Source organism: Drosophila mojavensis, unplaced genomic scaffold, assembly GCF_018153725.1.
Source record: "Drosophila mojavensis isolate 15081-1352.22 unplaced genomic scaffold, ASM1815372v1 contig_16, whole genome shotgun sequence".
In the NCBI taxonomy this organism is placed as follows: Eukaryota; Metazoa; Arthropoda; class Insecta; order Diptera; family Drosophilidae; genus Drosophila; species Drosophila mojavensis.
In genome coordinates, this window is record NW_025318693.1 from 5,889,460 (window position 1) to 5,916,505 (window position 27,046).

Here is a 27,046-nt window from a genome sequence, read left to right on the forward strand (position 1 = left end):
GATCAGCTCTTCCGACTTCATAAATTCTGCGTGTGTTTATTTACTTTTCAGTTTATTTAGCATTTTGTGATCTATGAGCACGATCTTTGTTTTGGGCTGTACGCAGAGAATTAATTGCAATTTTCCCAAAAGAGTTTTTCCTCCCCGTTGTATCAGATCTAATTGACCCGCATTTGAGGCGCTTGATCGTTCGCTGCTCTCTCTCTCTCTCTCTCTCTCTATCTCTCCCTTTGGCTTTATCAGCTAATTTTCTTTAAGTACTTCCAATTTTCATTTGCCGCATGACCATGAAACATGCAATCAATTTGTGATATCTGATCGAAGCTCAAGTGCTCAGCCCCATCAGCCGATGATGCAGATCCACTCGAATTCGCTTACTTTGTGGACTTGCTTTGATGACCGACACGGATTGGAATGAATCGAGTTGTGTGCTCGGCCACTTAATGTCTCAATGGCATTTGCAACCCGGATTGCCATTGCAGCCTCAAATGGGCTGCATGCCACAAACACACTCACACACACACACACAATCAGTCAGTCAACATAGGCTGTCCTCTTCAATCCTATTTGCCTGTGTGGCTCGACACTTCTCAACGACACCAGAGCACCGCCTCAGCCTCAGCCTCAGCCGCACCCTCAGCCTCCACCCACGCAGCATTCGAAAGTGCGGCGCGTTCTTCAAGTGCTGCGTGGCGTCTGTCTGTTTGAATGTTTGTGTTTCTTGCCTGGGTTACTGGCCGCCGTGCAGCAGCAGCATCACCATCATCATCATCCCCAACTTAATGATCATCAGCTCGCTTTAGACTGTGCTGCATGTGGCCACCCTCCACTTTCCTATTATAATCATGCACTCACCCATTTGAGCCAATTACTGTAAATGCGTTTTCTTTACACTTTTCACTTTTCTTTTCTTTCAACTTCTTGTTCAAATTAGTGGAGCATAGAACTTTAAAGAGTTCTTAATCTTTTTTGTTTACCATATTCATTTATAAAGATTCCCTTTTGAAACATTGCTTTCCCATATATTCAACTGAAGAGCTTGAACCAGTATTTATATTTAAGTAGAAATTAGTCTTTCATATGACCAAAAATAACTGTAATGTGCTTTTATTCATTTCATCAAACCTGCAAAAGCTTTTGCCTTGCAGCTTGTTACACATTTATCCTTGTACAAAATCCAATGGTAAAAGCTTTTAACAGAGCTTCAGCCTAGTTTGAACTCTGAGCTTGAGCTTTATTTTGCCAAAAGCGTTTTACATGTTTAGCTTTTGTGTTGGGAATGCTGAAATGAACTGAGGCAATTTGTTATGAGTTCCTCATTATTTGGCTGAAAGGGGTGTATAAGCCTATGCTGGCTTACAAAATTAAAATTATTTAATAAATTATTAATTAAAATATATATACATTCCATGTTTGCTTGAGCTTAAAATAAATTTAATAAAAGTCGTTGCTATTATTAAAGTTAAAAGTCAAATCTAAATTTCTAAACATTCGACTGTTACAGGGTATCCTTTAGTTTGGCATGCAAATCTGTCTTTAGTTCGTTTCGTATTTTGCCGGCAAGTACCGTTATATTTACCGGCTGCTTGCCGTGTAGACTGTGAGAGAGCGCGCGCCCGAAAAGTCTCCACTCCACAGAGCAGACTCTCGGCCTCTGTTTTCGTTTTCGTTCTCTGTTTTTGTTATCTCGGCACATGCCGACGACGACGGCAGCCGAGTGGCGCTATTTTGGATAGCTTGCCAGCTGGTGTCGCTGTCGCTGCGTTGGATGCTGTGACTGTTGGCGTCGACAGCGCTGCTGCGAGCGTTGGCTCGCACTTGCCGTTGCTCTTCGTCAGTTCAGTTCGTGTTCTGAGATGCGTCCGTACGCGCGTTGATAACGGTCGCAAGGCGCTGATTTGTTTAGCCCGGCTTGTAAACAATTCCAAAATTCATTCAAAAACCTGAACAGAATTTCCGAATTTTCGAATTAAGTGATATATTGAATTACTCAATTATATATATATATATATATATAGATCTACATATATATAAATGATAAAGAGAAACAGTTGCTGTGTCAAGTGTAAATTAAGGGATAAAGTAAATCAGTTTACCATATAATTTGTCTTTGCATACCTATAGGCGTGCACTCACACACACACGCACACTCGCATGCATTGCGGGACACCCGCAGATGCATGCGCCCGCAGACATGCAAGCGCACATTTATGTGCTGCATGCGCACACATGCAAATTGAATCCCACCATGCAACAATTAATCGCAAATCTTTGCTTAAAGCAACGCACGGAAACGGCGGCACAGCCGTTGCCATTATGTGTATGTGTGTGTGCGTGTGTTTGTGTGTGTGCATTTTAAAGTGAAATGTGCATTAATTATGCACACATATTCCAGGCCTGCTTCCGCTGGCCAAACGAACTAAGTGAGATTGAAATTGAAATTTGTGCAACATAAAAAGTTTTGTTGAGTGCCAAAGAAACTGCAAAATGTTTCCAATCCGAATTAAAACAATTGTTTTAATTGTAATGCAAACATGTTTAATCATGTTTCATTTGTGCTGAAAAAACTGAAAAAAACATTCTGCGTCAAAATGCCAGTCGATCAACGTTGTGCGAGTTATAAATTAAATTAAATCAAAATAGTTAATGAATTTATTGAAGTGAATAAAAGTTTCTGCTCATGTGAATTGTGTATCAAAATATGTGTATATAAAGTATTTTATGTTCACTTTTATTGTGTTTTTAGTGCTCGTACATTGTCAGCAAGTTGAGTTTGTCTACAAGATTCTTATCATAGGCATCATGTGTGCAATTTTTAAGATATGGAATTTCGCTTTTAGATAACTGCTTTATCTTTGTCTACTCAGCATCATTTTATCTTTTATTTTCATTATTATTAACATCCGTCTGAGAGTGTGGGCCATAAAATATTTTAGTCTACATTGCTTGTAGTTACTGTTGTAAAGCTCAAGTTGAATGCACTTTGTCGGGAATTTTAGTGCTCAGCCTCAAATGAATAAATAATATATGTAATAATATAATATAATATATTTTTCGCTTTAATAGTTTATTTATGCGCACAAGCACTCCATGTCCCACTCGAACACGAAACAACAACTTCAACATCATTAAACACTCCACACAAATATGTAAAGCCATTAATAACCGGTAGCAAGCACTTGAACTGAGCCACAATAGAAACAGATTCGATCCCTCGGATGATGAGAGACTTTAAACTTCAACTTCAACTTCAACTTCGACTTCAACTTTGAAAACCAAGGCCCAACCCAAGTTAGGCTATCGAATGCGATTATTAATCAAATGACAACACAATCGACACAGTCTCGTGTCGTCGAGACCCAATTTCATTCATAAAAAGATTTCCGCACTTTCCAAAAAGTTTTCGTCTACACGATTTTCCCGTCAGCGCGCGCATTAAGTCTAGAAAATATGCAAGCCCTCTGAGAGCTTGGCCGATACGCGGCTTGGTCAATAACAAATGTCAAACATGCGTTTGCTTGAGCTCTCCGAGTCGAGTTGTCTCCGACCACTGGCCGCGTGTGTGGGGCATGTTTACGTTTACCTGTTGACGCTTGTGGCGTCGCAACGCGTCGGCGGCAGCGGTCGCGGCGGTGCACTATGGGGAATTTTGCCGTTTTTCGGGTATTTAGTCATTTTTGCGAAGTATGAAAATTTATAATTTTTTTATGTTAACATCTTAATAAAACTCCAAACTTTAAGGTACTGTACCCAAAATGTTGAATAACAGTCCACTGTTAAGCCTAACAGCTGTTAAAGTCAGCTGTTATCTTCGAAAAGCATTTGCCTTCAGCTTACAATTTGTGTTAGCCGATTTTCAAATCATCGTTATTCAATGACCAGACATTATTTTTGAGAAATTTAAAAAGGATATGAATTTTTAGGGCTTCTACTATGCGTTGGCTTAAAAACCAATTGATGTTTGAACTTATTTTAATCATTTATTGTATAATTAGCAAATGTTGTCAAATTTCATTTCTTGTAAATAAAATTAAACTTTGCAAAGACATATAAAACAGCCACCAGGGCGCACCAGTGTAATTCCAATTGCATGTTATAGAGTAATCAATTGGGATCTTAGTGCCTTTGTCTCAATGTGCACTTTTGCGCACAACCGGCGCAAATCAATTTTTAGCAGGTGACTATGAGCTGACCTGTGTGATATTTGGCTCAATGAAAAAGGCAACTCTAACCAAGAAATAGTAATTGTGATTTTGAAACTAAATAAGACTAATATTTATTCAACTTATAAATGATATTAAAAAAGCAAAAGCCGCTTTTTTTTGCCAAAATATAAATTACAAATGGAAGAAATGCAGCAGGAACAAAAAACTAGCTGACAACTATGAATGACTGCCTATGACAGCAAATGTTTATAAAAATAATTGTTCATTTGAGGCAGATTATGGAAAGTACTGTTCATCCTGTAGGCTTTTTTGGTAAGGAAGCGTCTGATTTGCCCAACCAGGTCTATAAATCAGACTAATTTCATCATGCATGAGAGCATGAGAGCAGAATCCATAATTTCGCTGATGGTTTTTAACAATGGATACATCTGATCAGATTATTTCTTCGGCAAATCTTTAGAAAAGAGTTTGAAAGCATAAAGGTCGCTGTCTAATGAAGTTGTACGTATTGTATTATGTAAAGTTGAAGGCACAATTAAATCAGTTGAAGAACCCGAATTTTTTTAGCGGATCAATATTTCTGGCTGATTTGGAACTCGAAACTGAAGAAAACTAATTTCGATTTTATGAAAGTTCGATTGTTTTCAATTAAAATTATTATTTTAAAGTATGAACAAGCAAAATTCTTAAAAAAAAAAAAAAATTTTTAATACAAAATTTTAATAAATTTTTTTTGGGTGGGCGGTGACACGCCCATTTTTCTAAAATATATTTCTGATGGTATACATATTAATAATACAAAAACCGGATCAAAAAATCTGGCTTAGTTTTTAAGTTATTAATTAATACCCGATAATTTGGATTTTTCCCCATAGTGCGGTGGTGGTGGCGGTGGCAGCGGCAGCGGCAGCGGTGTCGACGAAAGACACAAAAAGCAACAAGTAACCAAAACAAGTTCACAAGCAAACCAAGTCAAAAGATTTAACAACAAGCGGCGACAAATTTGTCTTACAAGACGAAACATAAATACGCTCACTCTGACAGAATGTTATGAAATTTTTAAGAAAGGAAATGAAATGAACATGAGTTGACAAGATAGCTGTTTTGATGTATTGTATAATAAAGTCAAAATACAAGTCCATATATTACAACTTCTAGACAAATATATTTAATTATAACATTTTCTGTCTTAAGAAATACCTAATTTTCTGTCTATTTATTAAAATGGATTACATTGCAGACAGAAGAAATCTGTTGTAAGCATTTGTATCTCTTGTCTCGATTTTGCATCTCTAGCCAGGTGCTTTTGCGTTGCTTGTGCTTGGTGTGCAAAGAACTGAGATTCAGAACTGGTAACTATAGATCATAGAATAGAATAGAGGACCAATAATATTCATAATACTTGACTTATGCTTGTACTCTTTTCAGTTATAATACTCGTTTAATTTTGCTATCTCCAGCACGTTTGGCAAGATATTTTTATACAAGAGCCGTTATAGTAATACTTACATATCGATATTATTTTTTCATATCGATATCTGAAATTACTTTATATCCCTTTTAAAACTCTTAAATGTATATTCGTTATACGTTTTTTGCTGCTGTCTCTCTCTTCTTCTCTCTGTCTTTTTTTTGTCTACAGAGAGAGTTTTAAAAGATTTTCATATTCCCATTTAGCAATTTTTGTAAATTTTTTAAGCCAATACAAATTCTTAAATATTTATATAGTTTTTTTTTTTTCTATAAATTTATAAAACTCCTTGAAAGCGTATGTATAAACAATGAAACGAAAAGTGTGCGTGGGCCTCGAAGTTGTTGTTATAGTTGTTTATTTCTTGTTGTTGTTGCTGTAAATGTTGCTGTTGCTGTCGACGACGACTTAGAAACACTTGAAAATATTGTCTGCCCGGTTGTCTATTTCAGCTGTTGTCAGCGCGTGGGCTGCCCCAAAGTTGTTTGATTAGAGCTGAGATCGTTTTTTTTTTTTTTTTTTTTTTTTTTTTTGTGTTTGTTTTTGTTGCACACATAGTGGGGCAGCGCCACTAGAGCAATAATTGTCTATGTTTAGTTAAAAATTAAGGCGTTTGAGTGTTGCAGCCGCCGATTCGATAGTTAAAAACGTGAGCCTATGCAATTTGAAGTATTCGAGCAGCATTAAATTTAGTGGGTGTTTATAAGCTGTTGATTAATCAGCAAACGACTTAAGTAGTTCTTCTGTTTATTTATTTTATTTTATTTATTTTTTTTTTTAAATGGATGGTAACAATTTTTGAATTTGAAATAAAATGAGTTTTTTTATCTTAGCATTATTATTATAATTTTTTTTATAGTTGAAAAGAGACGAATTTATATATGAAAAACGTTTTTTGATTTGATGAAAATAATCGATATGTTTATTTGTTATTTTCATTATTATTATTTATTATTATTTTTTTGTGCACTATTATCTTTCTAAATATTTAATCTACATTCTATTCCAATAATTCCAATAATTGTTTGTCTTTATGTCAGCTGACTCAGCTTCAAAACAAAATTGATTAAAATTTATTTCAAAAATTTGTGGAAAGGGTAATTTTTGTAAGAGCCCAAAAAACATTTTTTCACTCTCAGTATTGTTGTGGTGAGCTGGCTTCAAGTGATGGCACTTAAGGTTTTATGATCGAGCAACCCCTAAAACAGTAATAATAATAATAATAGAACCAACCGCAGCAACAACAACAACAACAACAAACACATGCTGGCTGTAGCATTCAAGTGCACTTTGTTAAAGCAATTAATTTACATTTCCGTGCAAAGCGAAGCCAAAAAGCGAAGTACAAAAGAGAAACAGCCGGAAAATTTGAGTGCAAAAAAAAAAAAAGCGAATCGTGGAAAAACTTTACAACATAGAAACAGAAGTAGAGTCCAGTCGTGGAGTGCCTGGCGAGCGACTGCCTCTCGACGTGGATGTGGTAGCTAAATCGCCAGAATGCAAACGCTATCAAAGCCGCAAATTCACTTCTTGACTGTGTGTGTGAGTGTCTGTGTATGTGTGTGTAAGTGTGCTCGTTCTGGTTAGTTTGAAGTGCGCTGCGGTTCAACTGGCGCCAGCGACAACAGTAACTAGATTCTAGTGCCACTTGTCCGGCAGTGGGCAACGGTCAGTGGTCAGGATGCAGTCAGGACATGGCGCAAATAGCACAACAGCGTGGACTGTTTGTACTAGGATACCTATGCAAGCTAGGCGTAAGACTCACGAATCACAGAAGACCAAAAGCCCAAAACCAAACGCTGCCGCATAATCCAATTATTTTGTATTTGACAAAGAGCAAAGTTGAGCTAAAAAAAAAAAAAAAAAAAAAAAAAAACATCTACTTAGATTTACCTAATTGAAAAATAGTTTGCTTTTAATATACCAAATAATAGATACGTATATATATAATATAAAATATAAAACAAAATATAAAATATAAACTATAAAATATGAAACATAAAATATAAAATAAAAAATAAAAAAAAATAAAAATAAAATATAAAATATAATATATAAAATATGAAATATAAAATATAAAATAAAAATATTTATAAAAAAAATGAAATAAAAAATAAAATATAAAATGTATAAATTTAAAATATGACATATGAAATGGAAAATATAAAATATAAACTATAAAACATAAATTATAAAATATGAAACATAAAATATAAAGTATAGAATTTAAAATAAAAGAAATAGAATATAAAATATAAATTATGAAACCTATATATCAACAATGTAAAGAAAATCGAGACTGAATTTGCTTAACAGGTATAGATAGAAGAAATATTATCATATTTCCAAGGAAAATTGCATAGTTGTTCGCCAGCAATCTATGACTATCAAGTGACATGGGAAGAAGGAATTGCAATTGCGAGTAGCTGGGATGAGAGGAGTAGCTGCAGTTGCAGCAGCAGCTGCATATTTTACACAAAGATGAAGTTATTTGTCATTGCCAGTCGCATGCAGGACATCAAGATTACATCTTCAGTTTGGCCATAATTGCTACGGCGTGGCAGTTTGCCACAGACCTATTTGCAATGCGCCAGCCATGAAGATGCATCCTGTTGCCTGGCGATGCCTTGCGCACATTTCTCTTAGTCCTGCAGGGGCTTTCCGCTGCGGCTGCTGAATATTTTTATTTAGCTTGTGTTTTTGTGACCCTTCCTTGCATCAAAATGTTGCATTTAATTTGCGCCAGGACTTGCTGGCTGCTGCTACAGCAGTCATGGAAAGATAGTGTGAGAGAGGGAGAGAGAGATACAGATACGGAGAGAGACAATTGCAGACGCCGCACAGACAGTGCAACATTTGTTTGTTGGCGCTGAAGTTGGTGTTTGTGTTACTCCATTTACAAGCGCAAATGGTAACTCGCGGCCAAACATGCAACAACAACAGCTATAAAACAACAACCACAACAGCAACAGCAATAGGAAAGGCAAGGACCAAACGGCACTGCAAGAACTGAAAGATATTTGTGAAAAACGGGGCAACAACAATATTTGTTGTTTTCTTTTGTAAATGGCAACGAAATTAAATGCGAACTTTATGCAGCTGGAAGTGCAGACACAGACATACATACAGTACACACACAGACAAACACACATACAGACAACAATACGAACTCATGTGGCATTTGTTGCAGCTGCAGCTGCAGTTGTTGTTGCATACTTTTGCGCGCACTCGCTTTTCTTTGCAGCTCGTGAACTGTGTGGGTGCATGTATGCGTGTGAGTGTATGTGTGTTTGTGTGGCTTTTTTGTTCTTGTTCTTATTCTTCTTCTTCTTTTTCTTTTTTGACTACACTTCCACTTGATTCGTTACTGTTTTGCAATGTTAACAACATTTCTAAACATGTTTTCAACACAACAAAACTCTTATTTATTTGCAGTTTCTCTGAAAATTTCTATTTCTTCTTTTGTTAGTTTTCTCTTCTCGTTCTCATCTTCTTTCAGCAAAATGCAATTCATCTTTTTACATATCTCTGGCCCTGTAGCATAATGGAATTATGTACATATTAAAAGTACATTAGCATTGTGCATAGATTCGTTACGTTTCAAGTCGACTCCAAGTGAATTTTAAATGCAAAAGTCTTGAGAATTGCAAATTAAATGGTTGAAAAAACTAAGAATTATTTTTAATAATTACCAATTGCAGACTTATGCACCCGTATACAATTTTTTGTTGTTTATTTAAGCAAATGTTCGCTCTAGCTGAAGTTTACAAACGAAATTTCACACAGCAAATCAACAGAACTTTTGACAGTTGCAACGGAAACTTGTCAAGCGCAAGAAAAAACAAGAAAAAAAAAATGTTTCGACACATTTCACATACGTCCAATCACAATGCGCTGCTGTTGTAATTGAACTTTTTTCTTGCAACCCTTTCATCAAACTAAAAGTGAATAAAATATTGTTTCTGTTGCCGGCCGGACAAGCAAATAAATGTTGCCCAAAAAGCAATGGCATATGGCTGTCAATCTAAAATCGGAGCACAAATCGTAAACATAAACATTATCTTGAACGATTGCCATACCAGAAAAGCAGCAGAGATATTCAGATACGCAGGGCTTTATATTAGATAAATATATATTCAACATTTTTCAATGTCAGCGTCCAGACATAAACAAAAGTCGTAAAAAAAATATTATGTGAAATATATGTGAAACGGTTTTTGCAAATGTTTCTATGGTCACACAGGCTAATCGTATGAGGGAACAACATTTCCGTATGCGACAAAGGGATACCCTGTAGAAATACATACATACTTCCATAATGAAGTAAATTGAAGAACTATTGAAGTATAGTTATCGTAAATAGTATATTACAGATCTGCTATGTATGTAGATCCATCTATAATCAACAGAGTTGGCTTACTTAACTCTTATGCTAAGATAAGATTAATGCTTTTTTCCTTGACATTTTCATATATTAACACAGCTCTGTTATATATCAAATTATAATAAACTGAGCTCGCTTCTTCTTAGCATAAGATACGTACTTTGTTCCTTGACATTTTCACATGAAACAAAAATACTGCTTATTGGATAGTTTCTAGTATAGTAATATAGGTCTATTATATATTCATCCATAATAAACAGAGTCGAATTTTTCTTAGCATAATATTTATGCTTCTTTTTTTTTGCTTATTCCTAGATAGTTTCTGGTATAATAATATAGCTCTGTTATATATCCATCTGTTATTAACAGAATTGGCTTAGTATTACCATAAGATTTATGCTTCTTTCTTTTACATTTTGACATGGAACACATTGATTGCTTATTCCAAGATAATTTCTACAATTTGTGCATGCATGATTGGCATGCATACCCTTTGGCATTCCATCTGCACTGGGCAGCCGCACTGTTGGCAGTTGTCAGAAGTCATGCCAGGGAAAACCGCACAAGCCAAAATGTCAGTTTACAGCCACGCAAAAGTTATAGCAAATTATAAGCGACATGTGGCAAGGGGGCTGGTGGGCGTGCCAGCCACAAAATGTGGCATTGCTTGGTGTACTTTGGATGTCCCATTCGCTCGCTCACTCGCTCGCTGTCTGTTTATTTGTGCGATAAAGTTCACAACTATTTTGAAATGCCAGCAGCAGAAGCAGCAGCAACAGCAACAGCAACAGCAGCAGCAGCAGCAAAACAACAGCATAAGCATCAAAAGCAAAGCCAAACACACATGCCAGATAAGCTTTATCTAGCAGTGCCACAGATAATAAAATTTGAATAAGATAAAAGTGTGCCCCGGCGCAAAGTCCGAAGCGGCTGGATGTTTGGAAATGCCTTGAGAAACTGTCAGCGCAGGAGATGTTGCAACTTTCCGCTGTTTTGGCCCAGTTCTTGGCTGATAGAACATCTTTCACTTTCTCTACGATTTTCTGTTTCTTTGGATATTGCGGTTAATTAAATATTCAACTAGATAAGAGAGCTTAAGCGAGGGGCCACAGGCATCTCGAATAAAAAAAGAGAAAAACACGGGAAAAAAAGAAAGGGTGAATAAGCTCGTAAAAAATATGCCAACCATTGCGGCGCCACAAATTATTTACCTTTACTCAAACCGGCAGCGAAAAGGCAATTTAAATTCTAATGATAATGCCGCAAAAGCCGTGCTCCATGCCTGATATCTCCAGGGGCGTTGCCAACGCAGCAGGGAAGTGGCTCTAAGCGAGCTTAGCAAATTAGCGAGCGTGGCAACCAACGAACCACCCAAACACCACCAGAACACCCTATCAACCTAACCAGCCCAAGCCTTTGCCGGAGCTCAACAACATAAATTTGTACTTTATTTCCGCCTTTTGCATAATTTCCAACGCCTCAGTTTCAGCGCAGCTCCTTTATCCGTTTTCTTTTGTTAATTATTCTTTGTTTACGCATTGTGCAATTATTTGTTGTGGGCGTGTATGTGTGTGCGTGTGTGTGTGTGTGTGTGGTGTTTTCTCTAGGGAATTTTTAAAAGCCTTGCGGCTAATGCAGCTAGAATTATGCACATGATTTATTATTCTATAAATAATTAAAAGAATAAAACGGCTTAGCAGAGCATTAGCCAAGCAAATAGTAAATAAATAAAAGAAAAATATATATACATGCATATATATAAATCATTAATTTAATTGATTGGCGCATTACAACAGCTGACAAACAATTCATTTGAGCACTTAGCTATCAAAGCCCAATTGAAATTCATTATCAGCCCAATTTAGTGAAAAACAATTGAATGGCGAGCAGTCAACGCACAAGTTGGTATATAAATCATCATTAAAGCTCGAGACTTGGAAAGCCAAAACCGAAGCCAAAAAGTAGTTGAAATTTCCATTTGAGCAGTTTTCTGGTAAATTGAACGGAACGTCAAGAATGGCAAACTGGCGCAGCTAACACGATAATAATCCCATCAAATGGCCAGAACAAGATACTGCCAGAGTCAAAGTCGTCGATTTCTTAGTTGGTTTAGCCAAAAGTCAATTTTTTAACACTTTGTTTGCCCGCAAACAAAGCTAAGCAGCCAGAACGAACCCGGCCGCAGCTTTTAGTTCGTCCTGCCCAGCTGCTGGCGTGTGGCAACAATTATTGCGTCATTAATCAGGCGGCATTTGCAAATGCCCCGACATTCAATATATGTATATATATATATATATATATATATATATATATATAGATATCTGTATGTATTTGTAAAAGGGAATAGAGCCCATTTTGCCAACGTCCAGCAGCGACGCGTTAGCAGCTGGCATGACTTTTGCGCGGCTGTTGGTGGAAAGAAAGAGAGAGAGAAAAAAAAGGCAACTTGAATTTTATTGATTGTTGCCGGGATACTGAAATCCACGCCAAAGAAGATGAATGAATCGCTTGACGCACAAAATGGAATGAAAGCAAAGACCGCGACTCGAGCCTGAATACCCTTGCCTTAGCATTTGTAATCGGATTTGCCAAACGAATTGAACGTTTAGATGTACTTCAGATTAGTTTAAATAACATTTGCTGGCTCACCGCCTCCAGGAGTGACTTGTATCGAGTGCTGCATAAATGTGTCCTATGGCTGGGCATGACCGCACAAAGATAGCGTATGCAAAAGTGTGAAAATGTGTAAGCCAAGAGGAAAAACGTTGCACACTCAAAGGGATTTTCATATGAGTTGCTTCTGCTGCTGCTGCTCTGCCCCATGGCCATTCAGTGTGTAAAAAAAAAAAAAAACGAAAGAAAAAAAGAAACATAAAATGCCTTTTTTTTTTGCTTTGTGTGTGTGTGCGTATGTGTGTGTTACATGTGCCACTGCTTCGGGCCGAAATCCGAGCCGAGCTGATCCCAAGCCCCTCTCGCAAACGCATTAAAAGCTACGCACACATTTTTCCAGCTGGCCAACAAACCAGTCGAGGAGGCAGCCAAGCAACCGCCCGGCAGCACTCACAGTTGCGTATCAATAAAATATCCATACATGCATGCGTGTGTGAGTGTGTGTGGGTCACTGCGCTGTGATTCCTGCAGCCAAAACGAATTGGGATTTAAGTGTTGTACAAGTACAAGAACAAGGCGTTGTATGGCTGAAGTATAAAAATAAAGTGAGCTGCCTGGGGCAGCGTGTAAGCAGTTTGGCAAAAGGAACGTGCCCGAGGCGAATCCAGTGGAGGCGAGTCAAAGCGAGTCGGGTCGAGTTGATTCGAGTATTTGGCCAAAAAGAAAACCCCAAAAAGTTCTTACACGATATTGCGTATACGCAGCGCTGGCTGGCACCCCCTGTAGTTGGCCTCTGTATATGGCACATGGAAATGGACATTGGCAGAAAAGTAAAGTAAAAGCTAGTAAAGTATAAGCCAAGTGCGGACTTTGCCTCTGAATTGCCCCTTTCAAATGGTTGCTGTTGCTCCTTTTTTTTTTTTTTTTTTTTAATGGAATCCTCATTATATAAAACTTATGGGCACTTTGCGGAAAAGCCAAAGTAAGGCGGTCAGATGAAAATCAACTCGAGTCAGACTACCATACGTGCTTCTGAGCAGGATATTATCACTGCTGGATTTTTGGGTTGCAAAACCTATTGATTTTTATTTATTCTTTATTTTATTATATTATTTTCTGTACTCTTTTTTATTATAATAATTTTCTTTTTTTTTTTTTTTTTTTACAGTATATTTAGAATATTTTAGACCACTTGATCTTAAAAGAAATTAATTGAATATAATTTTGAAAATTATTAAGGATGATAAACAGGCGACTTGGGTTGGATGAAATAAGCTCCTAAGACAGATAAAGCTTGGTGTATAATGAGGCTGCTGGCGTCTTAGTCTTCTCCTAATGATAGCTTAGTTAATTAATTTAAGTAATTTAGTATTGATATTTACTCTTCTGAAGCTAGAGTTCTATACCCAGACTCTTGCATAAATTCATCATTCAATCTAGTTTATCTAATGCTGCGTTTCTAAGACTCAATATTGGTCTATTTCCTTATCGCTGAGACTCCAATTTCATCTCTTACATATCGCTGGTAGTTAGCGTTCATCCCTGCAAGGGTTAGTGCGCATTCCCTATCTTTTGTTTATCTCACACTATCTGCTAGTCGTTGAGTGCCCAATCTTTGTATATTGTTAGTATGACACAACCAAGCCTAAGTTTTTTTTATTTTTATTTGTAAATTTTTTTTTTTTTTAATTTTATGCATTTGGAGCTCTCACTCGATCTCTCCGATAATTATGCACCCAGCAGTTCAGAACTCGCAGTTAATATTTAAATTTGAGAATCATTCATTTTTTAATTTCTATATTAACTTGAAGTTTAGATAATTTTTAATAATTTTTTTTTTTAATTTGATTAAAATTTTATTTAGTAACCAAAAGCAAAGCAAATAATTTTCCTTCTGCTACAGTCGAATATTTACAATTTAACCTCGCATCCTTTGCTTCTCCCTCGCGCTAAGCAGCACAGCAATATTTCTTGATTATCATCCCAGTCAGGTGTTGTTATATGTACTACAGGTACTTTATTTACCTGTTGTCTGCTTGTCTGGTTGCCCGCTAACAATTACCATTGATCTGCGTTAACTACGCATAATAGTTTCTCCAGTTGGGCAGAAAGTTGCTCAACTAACTGAGTGCTTGCCATACGCAGGAGCCGTTGCATGCCCCACCTGGCAAATGGGATGCTTAATTGCTTGGCGCAGTTGTTGTGCGACGGTCTGTGCGACGGGGCTGTTGCTTTTGCAGCTAGTTGTCGATTTTGCATAACAGATTCATTAATTTTACGATGGCTGCAGGGAAAAGTTTTGCTTAGCCAGCAGAGGCGTAGAGGCACGTACCGACAGCAAAGTAGCTGGCCGGGATTCGGACGGCCAGGAGGCGGTGGGGCGGGGCGTAGCTCTGGTAGGTAGCGGTAACTGGCAGCCATTTTGTGATTAAATCTGGGCACAAGTTTGTCGTAACTGGCCCCAAACTCGAATGAGAATTTGCCACCCAAGAGCCAAAGCGAGCATCTGGCGGCTATTGTTGCCTTCAACGATGTTAATGTTGTTGTTGTTGCTGTTGCTCATTCAATTGTTGCCGTTTTTATTGTGCAAATTATTATTGTAAGTGAATTGAATTAATTTGTGCACAGCGCCGAGAGTATGTTATGTTCGCTGGCAGTTTTGTAGTCGATTTGTTAAATTCAATTACTTTATTGTGATTTCATTGTGCGTGTATAGGTGTGTGTGTGTGTATGCGTGTGTGGGTCTGTGTCTGTTTGTGAACAGCGTGAAAATGGCAACAAAAAAATTAAGCACTGGAAGTTTGAAAAACCAAACAAATGGTCTGTCACCAAAGCGAATAATCAACTTCATTCAGCATGATTTCAATTAGATTCTGGTTCAATTTTTGGGCTTACATAAATGTTAAAGATCCATGGAGCTTCAATGTGTATATAAATATATATAAATATATATATATATATATATGTAGGTACATTTAGTTAAATAAAAAGTTATCCTACTTTGGTGTGCCATGCACGTCCGGCCGGAACTTTTATTATGTTGCCAGCGTTTTAATGTCTACGGCCAACGAGGAGGCGGCCGGGCCCCAAGCACTTGATAAGCTCATAAATAAATTACTTGCATATAAAAAGGGTTCAAACGGCATTAAAATTGCCGGCGCTTCGCTTAACTTTTGCTATTATTAAGATGCTTATTATTTCGAACGTTGTGCGTAATTCAAATTTGATTGCCGCAACTTTGCGCTGCGACGCGGCGTATACTTAATTTCATATTAGCCCAAGGACCAAGGCCTGCGTTTATATGCTTCAGCATTTGTCATTTTACTAATAGTTAAAAGAGATAAAAAATATGTCATATATATATTTCATTATTATGTGAATTATATTTGTAAATCAGTTGAAAGAAATACAGAATTAGTCTAGGTTTAATATGTGCAAATTTGCTATTCAAATTCAAACGATTAAGCTTAAAATCAATGATGTCCCCCAATGTCCCAACCTCTAGGGTTACCAGAATGAATGAATGGGCTGTAGCCAACCCGTAGTCTGATATGCTTCGGCCTCAAACCTAGCAATAAATGCCATGGCAACACATTATTAAGCCTCGCTCACACACACACACTTACACACACACTTACACACCTGCAGACACGCCCAGCCATTTGAATGACATGTGAAAATCGTATAAACACATTTCCGACCGCTTTTAGTGGATTAAAGCATTGATCCGCTACAGTTGCAGAACATCGCCTCCTCGAATGGGCTTTTGACTGTCGCAGCGAATTAGCTGCGGTGTATCGGAGCTGCGTCAGGTGAATAGTTAATTCAGCGCCGTTGCGTGGCAGACTTTGTCGAATCGTCTAAAAATCAAAGTGTCAGAAGGCTGCCAGACACGCAGAGAGACACGCAGGATACACAGGACACACAGGACACGCCCAACTAACCAACTTGGTGTGCCGAACTCTATTAACACTTAAATACGTTATAATTGAAGCGAATTGTGGTCTTAATTATTTTATAAACACAGCAGACGCAGGCACTGGGCAGACACACACACATACGAAGATACGAACGTATGAGCAAACGAACCAGAAGCTCGGGGAGCTCAGCTGTTGCCAGTTGGTTGTTTCAATTAGACCCTAATAAAATTGTCTAACCGAAGCGAAAAAACTAATTTTTGTGTCTACTCGCGCAGACAGGACTCGGCTCGGCCAGGCATTTTGGCAGCGGGAGGTGGGGAGGATGGGGGAAAGTTCAGCTGGCCAGCTTGGAAGTTTTTGCGTATCGCATGTCCTGGCGGCCGTCTTTAATTGGCCAACTTAAGTACCGTTACGTTTCAGTTTTACTTTCTCAAATTTGTGCTGCAAACTGCTTTCTTTTCGTAGCATTCGTGCATTTCCCTAGCCATTAATTCTACCTTGTTTTTTCAATTAGTGTCGTTGCGGGTGTCGGTGTTCGTGTCGTTGTCCGTTTGCACTCTCTCTCTCCCTCTCCCTCTCCCTCTCCCTCTCTTTCTGTTGGTGGTATTCTGCGTAGCTTTAGTTTAACCCTCTGCTCCATTCCACACAAGCTGATTTATGTCATCGCCTTGCACGGATCCACGCCCCCTGCGCAGTTCTCGGCATTGAGGCTTAGCACCTGCCAATGAAGGAGCTACGACTGGCCTGGGCTGTGCTTTACGACATTCACGTTCTTGTGTGTCGGTACAGTCTCTGGCTAACCATGGCGCTGCCTTTACTAACTCGTCTTCATTTCTCACTTGGCTGCGTATTTGCACTGTATCAACCAAACTGTCCGCCTGGCCCTGCTGCCACCCGCCCATTGGCTGCACTCACACAGTGGACATATGGATGAGCTGTAGAGTTGCCGGGCAAGAGTAGAATATATAGATGTATATTTCGCTATAAATTAGAGCAAAATTTGTTGCTTCTGGATTATATTTTTATAAAGTGCGAGAGAGACGAGAGTATTGAGTTCTTTTTATTAGGAGTTTAGGTTAGTTCTAATCTAATAAATACAAAATAATGAGGTTTTTTTTTTTTTTTTTTTTTTTTTTTTTTTTTTTTTACATAAATATTTATTTGTTTAGATGTCTAACAATTTTAAAGGTGATTCAAATTCCATGACAAATTTAATAATTTTATTTAAAGAATTATTTACAACTTAATTTTTACATTTTTCAAATCCAAACAAGTCTTACTCAAATATTAAAAATAATAATTATTACTCAAATATTAATATTTAATTAATATTTTTAATAAATAATATTTTCATTTGACTATTGACATTCTTTCACTATTTAGATAAAGTTTTTTATTTTTACTCTTAAGTTATATTTATTTTTGACTTAATTCCAGCCAAGTCAATCATTTATCAATAGATATACTTTAACCTACTTATGCATATATACATATGTATATACTTATATTTTGTGAAATATTTTTCATAGTTATCAATCTCACATTGTTGCTATTGGCAACCCTAGGCAGCTTGTGCGAGTTGGCTATTGAGACTATGTAGATTGTAAATTGTAAATTGTAAATCGTTCGCATTTCAAAGCGCTCCAACACCTGTAGACAGAGCTGAACCTCACAGAGTGGGGCTACGGCTATGAGTCGGTCGGCCCTGGTTGCAGCCAGGGCCTGGGTCCTTGGACTATTGGCTGTGTTTCGTTGCTCTTGCGCTTGCTTTTACTTTTGCTTTTTGCATTCCCATTTCTATCAGTGTCGGTTTGTTATTTATCCTGCGTGCTTGGCGTTCTCAAGCCGTTGCGACGCCTGCGGGGCCAGCCACTTAGCACACTTGGAGCTGCGCGGTGCCTACGACGACTAGGACACAAGACGAGTTGCTTGGCCACGCCCCCATTGTGGACAGACCGTAATTTAGCTTGAGCTTTTGCTTGTGGCAGCCGCGTTGTTTGCCTTACATTCCTTTTCCTTTTTAATTTATCATGTCTATTTGTTTGGTCTCTCTTTGCCATCGCATGTACTACAACACGAACAACATGCCCGACTCCTGCTGCTGCTGGTGCTCCTCCTGCTGCTGCTGGTGCTCCTCCTGCTGCTGCTGCATCCCTTTCATTCCTTATCCTTGTTTGCTTTTATAACTGAGCATGATTTTTAGCGTGGCTGTGTGTGTGTAAGAGCTTTGAATGCGGCTGCTTTTTCTTTTTTATCAGCCCCATAGTCGATAGTTTATTTAAAAGGAACAAAAAATGCCTTAAGCTTGCGGATTTTGTTCTTTGCTGTTTCCCTTTTCGAGCTGTTGGCTCTGTGGTCAGCCGGCTCTGATGCCCTTTGAGCTGCTGCTCTCTTGTTGTGGAATGTGTTTTAGCTTTAATTGAAAACCGTTGGGAGTTATGTTCGCCAACAGGTAGTCAAATGTGAGTGCACAGGATCTACTCAAAAGTAGACTCTTATCATGCTCCAGTTTATTTTCCTGTCGGTCCCAAATTTCCCAGAGTAACTTCGTGAAATGGGACTAGTCGGAGTTGCTTTTCTTAGGCTTCTTCTGGCATCTGAACTCAATCTTTGCGTGCGCTGCGTTTCTTGTGTGAGAGCAAAGCATTTAATTTGCGTGTTGGCCAAGGTTTCGCACTTGCTACTTGCCACATATTGTGGCATGCAGAAGGCAAACAAACGATGACGGCAACTAGGACAAGTAGCCTTCCTTCGCATTTGTAGGCAAACGCAAGATGCGATCTCTGCGTTCCATGGTCTCTGCAAATTGAATCAAATTCCAAGCAGTCGAGATTCATCAACCGCACACACACACACACACTCGCACTCACACGCACACAATGACAAGCCGTGACAGTGACAGCATATCTTATTTAATTTCATCTGGCTCTGCTGCAGATAAGCCACAGCCAACTAGAACGGGCACAATGCCAGGGACAATCCGAGCATTACATTAATTTTTGTTAATCTATTTTGAAGAGTTGGTTACTGGGCAAACAGGGGCAGCTGCCTCAGCCTCAGTTGAGCAACCACAAGTAAATATGCCGTCATTAATTTAAAACTTGAACAAGCAATACCAAAAACTTAAGACACAGTCAGCTCCACTCTGACTCCGGCTCTGGCTCCGGCCCTGTCAGTCAGTCACGGCGTGCGCGCCTGGTCTCTCAGTTACGTTCATTAGGAAATTCAAAAGCATTTCCAAATCTTCGCACACACACACACACATATATACACAGTAGCATTTAGCTGGAATATAAAATGAGACAATGTTGCGGGGGTGTGGGGTGGCAGCTGAGTCTGGGCGAAGTGTATTCGAGCTAACCTAAATATGTCAAATTGTAGCCCTAGCCCGACGCATTGTAGCCGACTTTTGGGGGCAACGCTCTGCGGGTCAGCAGGTGTGTGCGTGCATGTGGAACTGTATGTCTGTGTGTGTGTGTGTGTGTGTGTGTGTGTGTGTGTGTGTGTGTGTGCCAAGTGGCACTCTTCAGTTTAGTGCATGTGCTAAAGTGTTGATACAAGCTACTTTTGCTGCTATAACTGTCCTCAGCTCGCAGCTCAGCACAGTGGCACACTGTAGGATATCTGACTGTGGCAGTGCCTTTCTCTGTTGCCTCGTCATAAAGCACACACACACATATACACATACACACTTACAGCCAGCCAGAGAGACAGACAGGCGGACAGACAGCTGAGCACGTAGCAGACAGCTGAGCTGGACGAGCTGACAAAGTGCAGCAGCAACATTTTGCCTGATATTCTACTACCCCAATCACTTCGCCTCCTGCCTTTATTTTTGCCACCTCAAAAAGGCATTGCAACTTGGCCTACACAGCCCCAAATGCAGTCAGTTAAATGTCAAATGGCCAAGTTTAATGCTCATAATTAATTGTATACGATTAATTAAAAAATCCAAAAATTTATTTTCATTTAAATAATTAATTTTATATGATAAATTAAAAAAAAATATATATATATGGTCCCTAATTAATTATAATAATTATTTTAATATAATTATTTTTATATAATTAATAAAAAAATACAAAAATGTATTTTCATTAAAATAATTAATTTTATATGATAATTTATTCAGTTAATTAAATTATTTCTTGTTGCTCTAATAGCAAAAATTTATTCTCATTAAAAAATTAATTTTTTTAAATTAATTCTCAGTTAAATGTGCAAGACAAATAAGCACAGTAAAATAAATAAGAATTAATAATCATAATTCTCTTTTGTGGCAACTTTATTAAAAGGCAAAAGCCTTTGTATGTTCATTTCATACGAGAGTTTTCGGCCAGTGTAATTAAGTTAAATTTATTAGACAAAGTACAATGCAAATAAAGCAACTCACTTGGCAACATGTTTGTCACACACACACACACATGTCTCTGTCTCTCTCTGCCCCTCTCTCTCTCTCTCTCGCCCTCTCTCTCTGTGTATCTGTTACATGTTTGCGCGCATTTCCCTCATGGCATGTTTCATTTTCCCATTTACACCGTTATGCGCTGGCCATAACCCGAACACCGTAGCAGCATTCGCTCATTTGTTTATTTTCATATTTCGACTGAGTTTGTAATTTATAATTTATGCGCATTTTTTATTAAATATTTATGTTAATGCCGAGTTTTAGCTCAACCGCAAGTCGTGTCCCTCCGCCTCATCGTCCCATCGTTGGCATCCCTCGCGCCTCGTCCCTTGCATCCCTTTATGGTGTATTTATGCCATAAAGCGTGCAACTGCTTCGCATTTTTGTTTTGTTTATTTTTTTCCCCCTCTTTTTGTTTTGTTATTCTCGTTTCCTTGTTTGTTGTCCTTGCTGTCAGTGGCCTGCGTGAGCATATCGTGTAATGCTGTTGACACGTAGCTGCCATGTAGCCAGCAGGGAGATGCTGTTGGGTCTTGGATAGTTGGGTAGTTGGGTAGTTGGATGGTTGGCCCACATAGAGACTCATAAATAGTTTTGTCAATGCCAGGACACACAGAGTCTTGGCTGGTTGCAACCGTTTGGCATTTCAATTTCGAGTTTCATGCAACGAATTCCTTGGCCACAGCAATATATAATACAGGTGCATATATGTATGTATATCCGTTATACTAAGCCCTGGCCGACAGCAACTGTCGGAATATTTGGATACGGACAGCAATTTCCAGGCGGAACAAGTATTTGCATCTAATTCAATTTGCATTGCTGCCGTCGGCTGATGCGAATACATCTCAAAGCTCCATTCGGAGTCTGGAATTCTGCTCAATTTACTAACTGATTGTTCGCATGTAAGCAATATGCTCAGCAGGCTCTTTGAATTGCCAGTCGCATGGCCATGTCAGAGTCGGCTTATCAATGTTGGAACTAATTATTACAATAATAGTTTATTTTGCTGTTAAACACGGGCTTATCGCCAGGCGTATTTATTTTGAATTATTTTAGTTATATAGTAGAACTGTTTTTTTTTTTTTTTTTTTTTATCACTTCATTAATAAATGTGCTAGGATTAATTTTGTAAAATGATGAGCTCTTTGACGAAATAATTATTTGTTGTTGAATTTAAAATGACTAAAATAATACAAATTAAATATAAAGCTGCGCACTTTGATCGATTGCTGCTATGCATGGCGTATACGTAACGTTTAACTGAAATTGGTGTTCAATTTAATAGCATCGTTTAATAACACAATAACTGCCCCGCGTAGTGCAGTTAACTCGATGGGCCGTAGACAATGTCGGATGTGCAGGAGCTAAGTGATTAAGTGCTTGATGGATTGATTGAACAAGTGTATCGATTGCTCTCACGACTGATAAATTTCCATGCCAACAACTGAAACATCATTGGCACACACAAATGGGCCATAATGGCCACGTAGGCAGCCGGAATTAAGGCAATAGCAAACAAGAGCAACTATAACAGCATCAGCAACAATAGCAACAGCAACAGCAACAGCAGCAGCAGCAACAGCAGCAGCAGCAGCAATAACAAACTCCTTGCCCTGTGAACAACATGAATGGCTTTCGCATTACTGGTTACCCGGCCGCAGCCACGCCCCCAACACGCACGAACACTGCAAATACAATTTATGCCAAACCAAACGCCCACGAGCTAGATCTGCACATAAGTGAGTCGCTGCTCTACCCCGGCAGCACACAGCCCCTGCCCCAGCAACAACTACAGCAGAGCTCTCCAGGACCGCCGCCGCAGCTAACGAGCATGCTGCCCACAGCTGGCATACCAGGAGCTGCCACGCCCATAGCGCTGAAGGGCAACAATCCCTTTTTGAACAGCCCCTCGCCCACAGAGGCAACGCCGCCCATTGTGAAGCCCACAGCGACAACAGCGAGCGGCTATGAGATGCCCGAGTACGCAGAGCCGTCGCGTCTGCGTGGCTTGAAGCAACGTCCGCACAGCATTGCTGTCACCGCTTCAGCGGCATCGCCGACGGCTGCTGGTCGCTCGAGCTTTGTGGACTACAACGCACAGCAGCAGCAACGCCTCCTGCAGCTGTCCCGCCAGCAACAGCAGCTGCGCAATGCAGTCAGCCTCGTGAACAGCGCCAGCAGCGCCGCGACGACTGTCTCGGCTGGCTGCGCCGACAAGGAGTCGCTCTACGCGGCCATTTTCCAGCAGTACAGGCAGAGCCCCACCAATGGACAGCCGGCAGCACCGCCGGTGCCAATGCATCGCAAGCCAGCGCCAGCGACATCAGCAGCCGGCGTGCCCGTCGTGCCGCGTCGCTCACAGAGCACGCCTCGACCGAATGGACCCTCACTGCAGCAGCAGCAGCAGCAGCACTTGGCCATGGCCTCGCCCGTCAATGGCCATCTGAATGGCAATGGGACGCAGCGTCCGCGCAGCTTGGACCGTTTCAATGGCAGCATGCAGGCAGAGGCGCCGCCCATACCGCTGCGGCGCTTCGCCAACGGCGGCAATGGCGGCGTCGCCAACAACAATGGAACGCTCGGTCGGCAGCGCAGTCCGAAGAAGAGCAGCAGCGCGGACAACATGCTGCAGACGGCACCGGCAGCTGTGGTGCCCACGAGCAGCAGCATGCGGCACTCGCTCAGCTTTCACGGCAGCCAGGAGCCGGCGGAGAGTGAGAAGGGCGAGGCGAGACCCAACAGCTATGCGGCATCGGGGCCAGATCAGGCCTATCTGGAGCACCAGCTGCGCGCCTATTCCGAGCAGCTGCGCACCATAACGGAGTCCGTGCGCAAGTACTCCGAGCAGGCGAAGCTGCTGTCCGAGCTGAAGCGGCAGCAGCAGCTGACCAGGCAGAGCCAAACGAATCTCAATCTGCTGACGCCCAATAGCGCCGCCGCCGGCGCCGGCGCCAATGGCAGCAATGGCAGCAACGGCAATGGCAACAGCAACAGCAACAGCAACAATAATAATAATAGCAGCAACAACAACAACAACAACTTTCAGCCAAACATGATCTCGCCAGAGATAGTGAGCAAATCGTTAGCCTCGCTGTCCAACACTGGCGAGGTGCAGACACCGTCCAACCAGCTGCGCCTGTTCCTCGACAACATTCGCAGCAGCATGCGGCAGGAGTACCAGCAGCACATGCCCGAGGATGTGCTGAAGCCAACGGCAACGCTGAAGCGCATCACTGACCCACCCATTGTGGCTAAAGTGCCGCCGGAGGAGTCGCCGCCGCCGCCGACGCCCTCGGATCAGCTGCGTCAGTTCCTGGACGCAATACGCGCCAATAAAATACCTGAAAGCTCCGACAAGCCCAAGCTGAGCAGCTCTCAGACGCTCGACTCGTTCATTTCGAAGCAATTGCAAATGCCCGATGTCACCTCGGGCACACCGTGCGGCAGTGCAGCAGGAGCCGGAGCCGGAGCCGGGGCCAATGCAACCGCAGCGGCTGGGCTGGGGGTCAGCGCGGGTGGTCTGCCCACACGCAGGCGGCCCAAGAGCAGCGTGCTGCCTGGCAGCAGCAGCAGCGCCAAGCTGGAGCAGCGCGAGCACTCGCTGGTGACCTCCGAGAGCTTCCATCAGATCTCCGACAATCTGCGGCTGATGAGCGAGGACTTGCAGGCGCTCAGCCCCAGCAAGGTGGTCAGCAGCTCGGCCAGCAGCGGCAGCCTCAAGGCGATGGCAGCCAGCGTCAGCAGCAGCGCCCTCACCACTGAGCTGAGGGTGAACACCAGCTCGCCCCAGCAGCAAATGGTCATGAGCAAGTCGAACAGCTCGCTGGGCTCGCTGGCTATGACGGGGACGACACCGTCGAGTGCCACGACCACGCCCTCAACGGCGCCGCTGGTGTCGGACTTTAATGAGATATTGGACAGTTTTCACGCCATGGCGGATAAGTACAAATCGAAAGGTTCCTACGACTATTTGCGCAAGTGCTCGGAGGCACTGCGACAGCACTCGTTGCAGCTGAAGCTGCAGCAGCAGCAGCAGCAACAGCAGCAGCAGCAGCAGCAGCATCATACACATGCATTCCAGCAGCAGCATCAATTCCATCCGCAGCAGCAACACCCTCCCAACGGTTTCACTAGCGACGACAGCAGCTCCTGCAGCACCACGCCGGGCAGCATTCGGGATGCGGTGCAGAATCTGCTGCTCCTGCCGCGTAACGGCGTCCAGATACTCGACGATCGCATGCGTCTGTTTATCGATATTATCGATAGTCAGGATCGCTTGAGTCAGGTGAATACGATTTTATTACTGGTTAAATGCAAAGACAGTCGGTGTACCAAATGTTTCTCTATCATAAACTCAAATGGTCCTCATGTAAGACTTTCATTTCATTTCATTTTCTTCATCTCTTTTCAGGTATGTTTCAAATATGAAATAGTTAAAAATGCTTAAGAGTTGCGTAAGTATAAACTAATTGAATTTGTTGAATTGAAATAATATTCACTCAGTAAAATTAAATTAAATAAAATTATTGCAGCTGTGCCTAAGGCCATAGTGGGCGCGGCTTATATTCATTCTATAAATAATTTTAGTTTTGCCTAAGGCCCTAGATACTAGTATTATATATAATATATATTGACAGTTAAGATTAGCTAATCCCATTTGACATTTCCTTAAAATTTTGCGCTTTCGGCCAACAATATTTGTTGTTATTAATTTAAATTTGTATCAAACAAATGCATCAATGTCTCTGAGCTGGCCAAAGGAACTCGGGGCCCAGCGCATAATATGGTCAATTACACATGCGGCCAGAAGCCATCAAATCACTTAATGAGCCAGAAACTTTTACTTTCAGCAAACCCATTAAAAAGTCACAAAATAAACGAGAGAGACCTATCAATACTGTCTATATATGTATACATATTTCTATGTATGTGTGTGTGTGTGTATATATAGCAACTGCTGAGCATTGGCAATTAATATTAATAAACTACGGAGCTGTTAGGCTGCTCTGATGCTAATCGTCAGATAAAGCCCAGCTAGCAAAATTGAAATTTTAATCAAATTTTGTGCCCGAAATGCCAGAGCCTCACTCGGCACGCCCACTGCATGTGTAGTTTTAGGCAGCTCGTTCATTATGATGCTTATGATGGAGCAGAGCATTGCGGCTGACGATGTGTGTGTGTGTGTGGGTGGCTGGGGTGGCCATAAAACTTGGGTACAGCCCAGGCGACAGTTGAGCGAAGTAATCAAGCGACAAGTCACGAAAATTCCCAAAAGTAGCTAATCAGTGAGGCTATCATGAGCTGACGCAGGCAGCGCCGCAGGCATTTGATGTTCCACTGCCTCAAAATTTCATATGCAAAATAAATCAGAGAACTAATTTCGTACAATTTTGCATGCCTGCGGGACGGAAACGGAACTCGGTCGCTTGCCAACCCCAATGTTTTCCTTTGAGTGTGTGTGAGTAGCTGTGTGTCTCTCTCTCTCTCTCTCTCTCTGTGTGTGTGTGTGTTGTACGGGTTAATGACAACTAACGTCGCTTTGGGCATTTTAATTGTACACGATCCTGACCCGTGTCCGTAACTGCACCACTTCCCTTGGCCTTACTCAGCCTGTGGCTTATGTCAGACCCTGTGCGAGTTGTCGAGCCCATGAAATTCACCTGCTGCAATCATTGCACAAGCCTTGAGTTCACCAGTGCATTCGAGCATAATGTTAAGGCAGCTGAATGCAATATTCACATAGATTCACATAGGCAATTGCACTATTTGAGAGACCAGCTCTCTCACTTCAAAGAGCTTAAATGCGAGTATTATAATTTTGATAGAAATTTAGTAATCGAGCAGTTGAATATACCAAGTTTGAATAGCTGAGAGAGAGGGAGAGAGAGAGAGAGAGAGAGAGAGAGAGAGAGAAAGAGAAAGTCGAAGACAAATAGAAGATGTTGGGTATGAGTCAAGCAGCTTAATTGCGATGCAATTCTCTATAATAAATAGCAGTAAATTTGTGTATGGATTTTAAATTCTTTAAATATTTTTAGGTATTCGAGTTCCATAAGAAGTTTTGCTTAAAAAAGCTTAAAG

General features: G+C 40.6%; 1 protein-coding gene across 15 annotated transcripts in view; it reads left to right on the forward strand.

The window, feature by feature from the left end:
- The window catches only part of LOC6573279 (dystrophin), a 168,296-nt gene that overhangs the window by 59,083 nt on the left and 82,167 nt on the right, over positions 1–27,046 (forward strand). Inside the window, exon 1 of one of the 15 annotated variants that reach the window (XM_044007348.1) lies at positions 22,548–25,250. The exons of the other annotated variants lie outside the window; for them this stretch is intronic. Within the exon in view, the coding sequence (XP_043863283.1) occupies positions 22,590–25,250 (2,661 nt within the window). The 5' untranslated portion in view covers positions 22,548–22,589. Of the gene's footprint in view, positions 1–22,547; positions 25,251–27,046 lie in introns of those variants that run through there. 15 annotated transcript variants of the gene reach the window in all.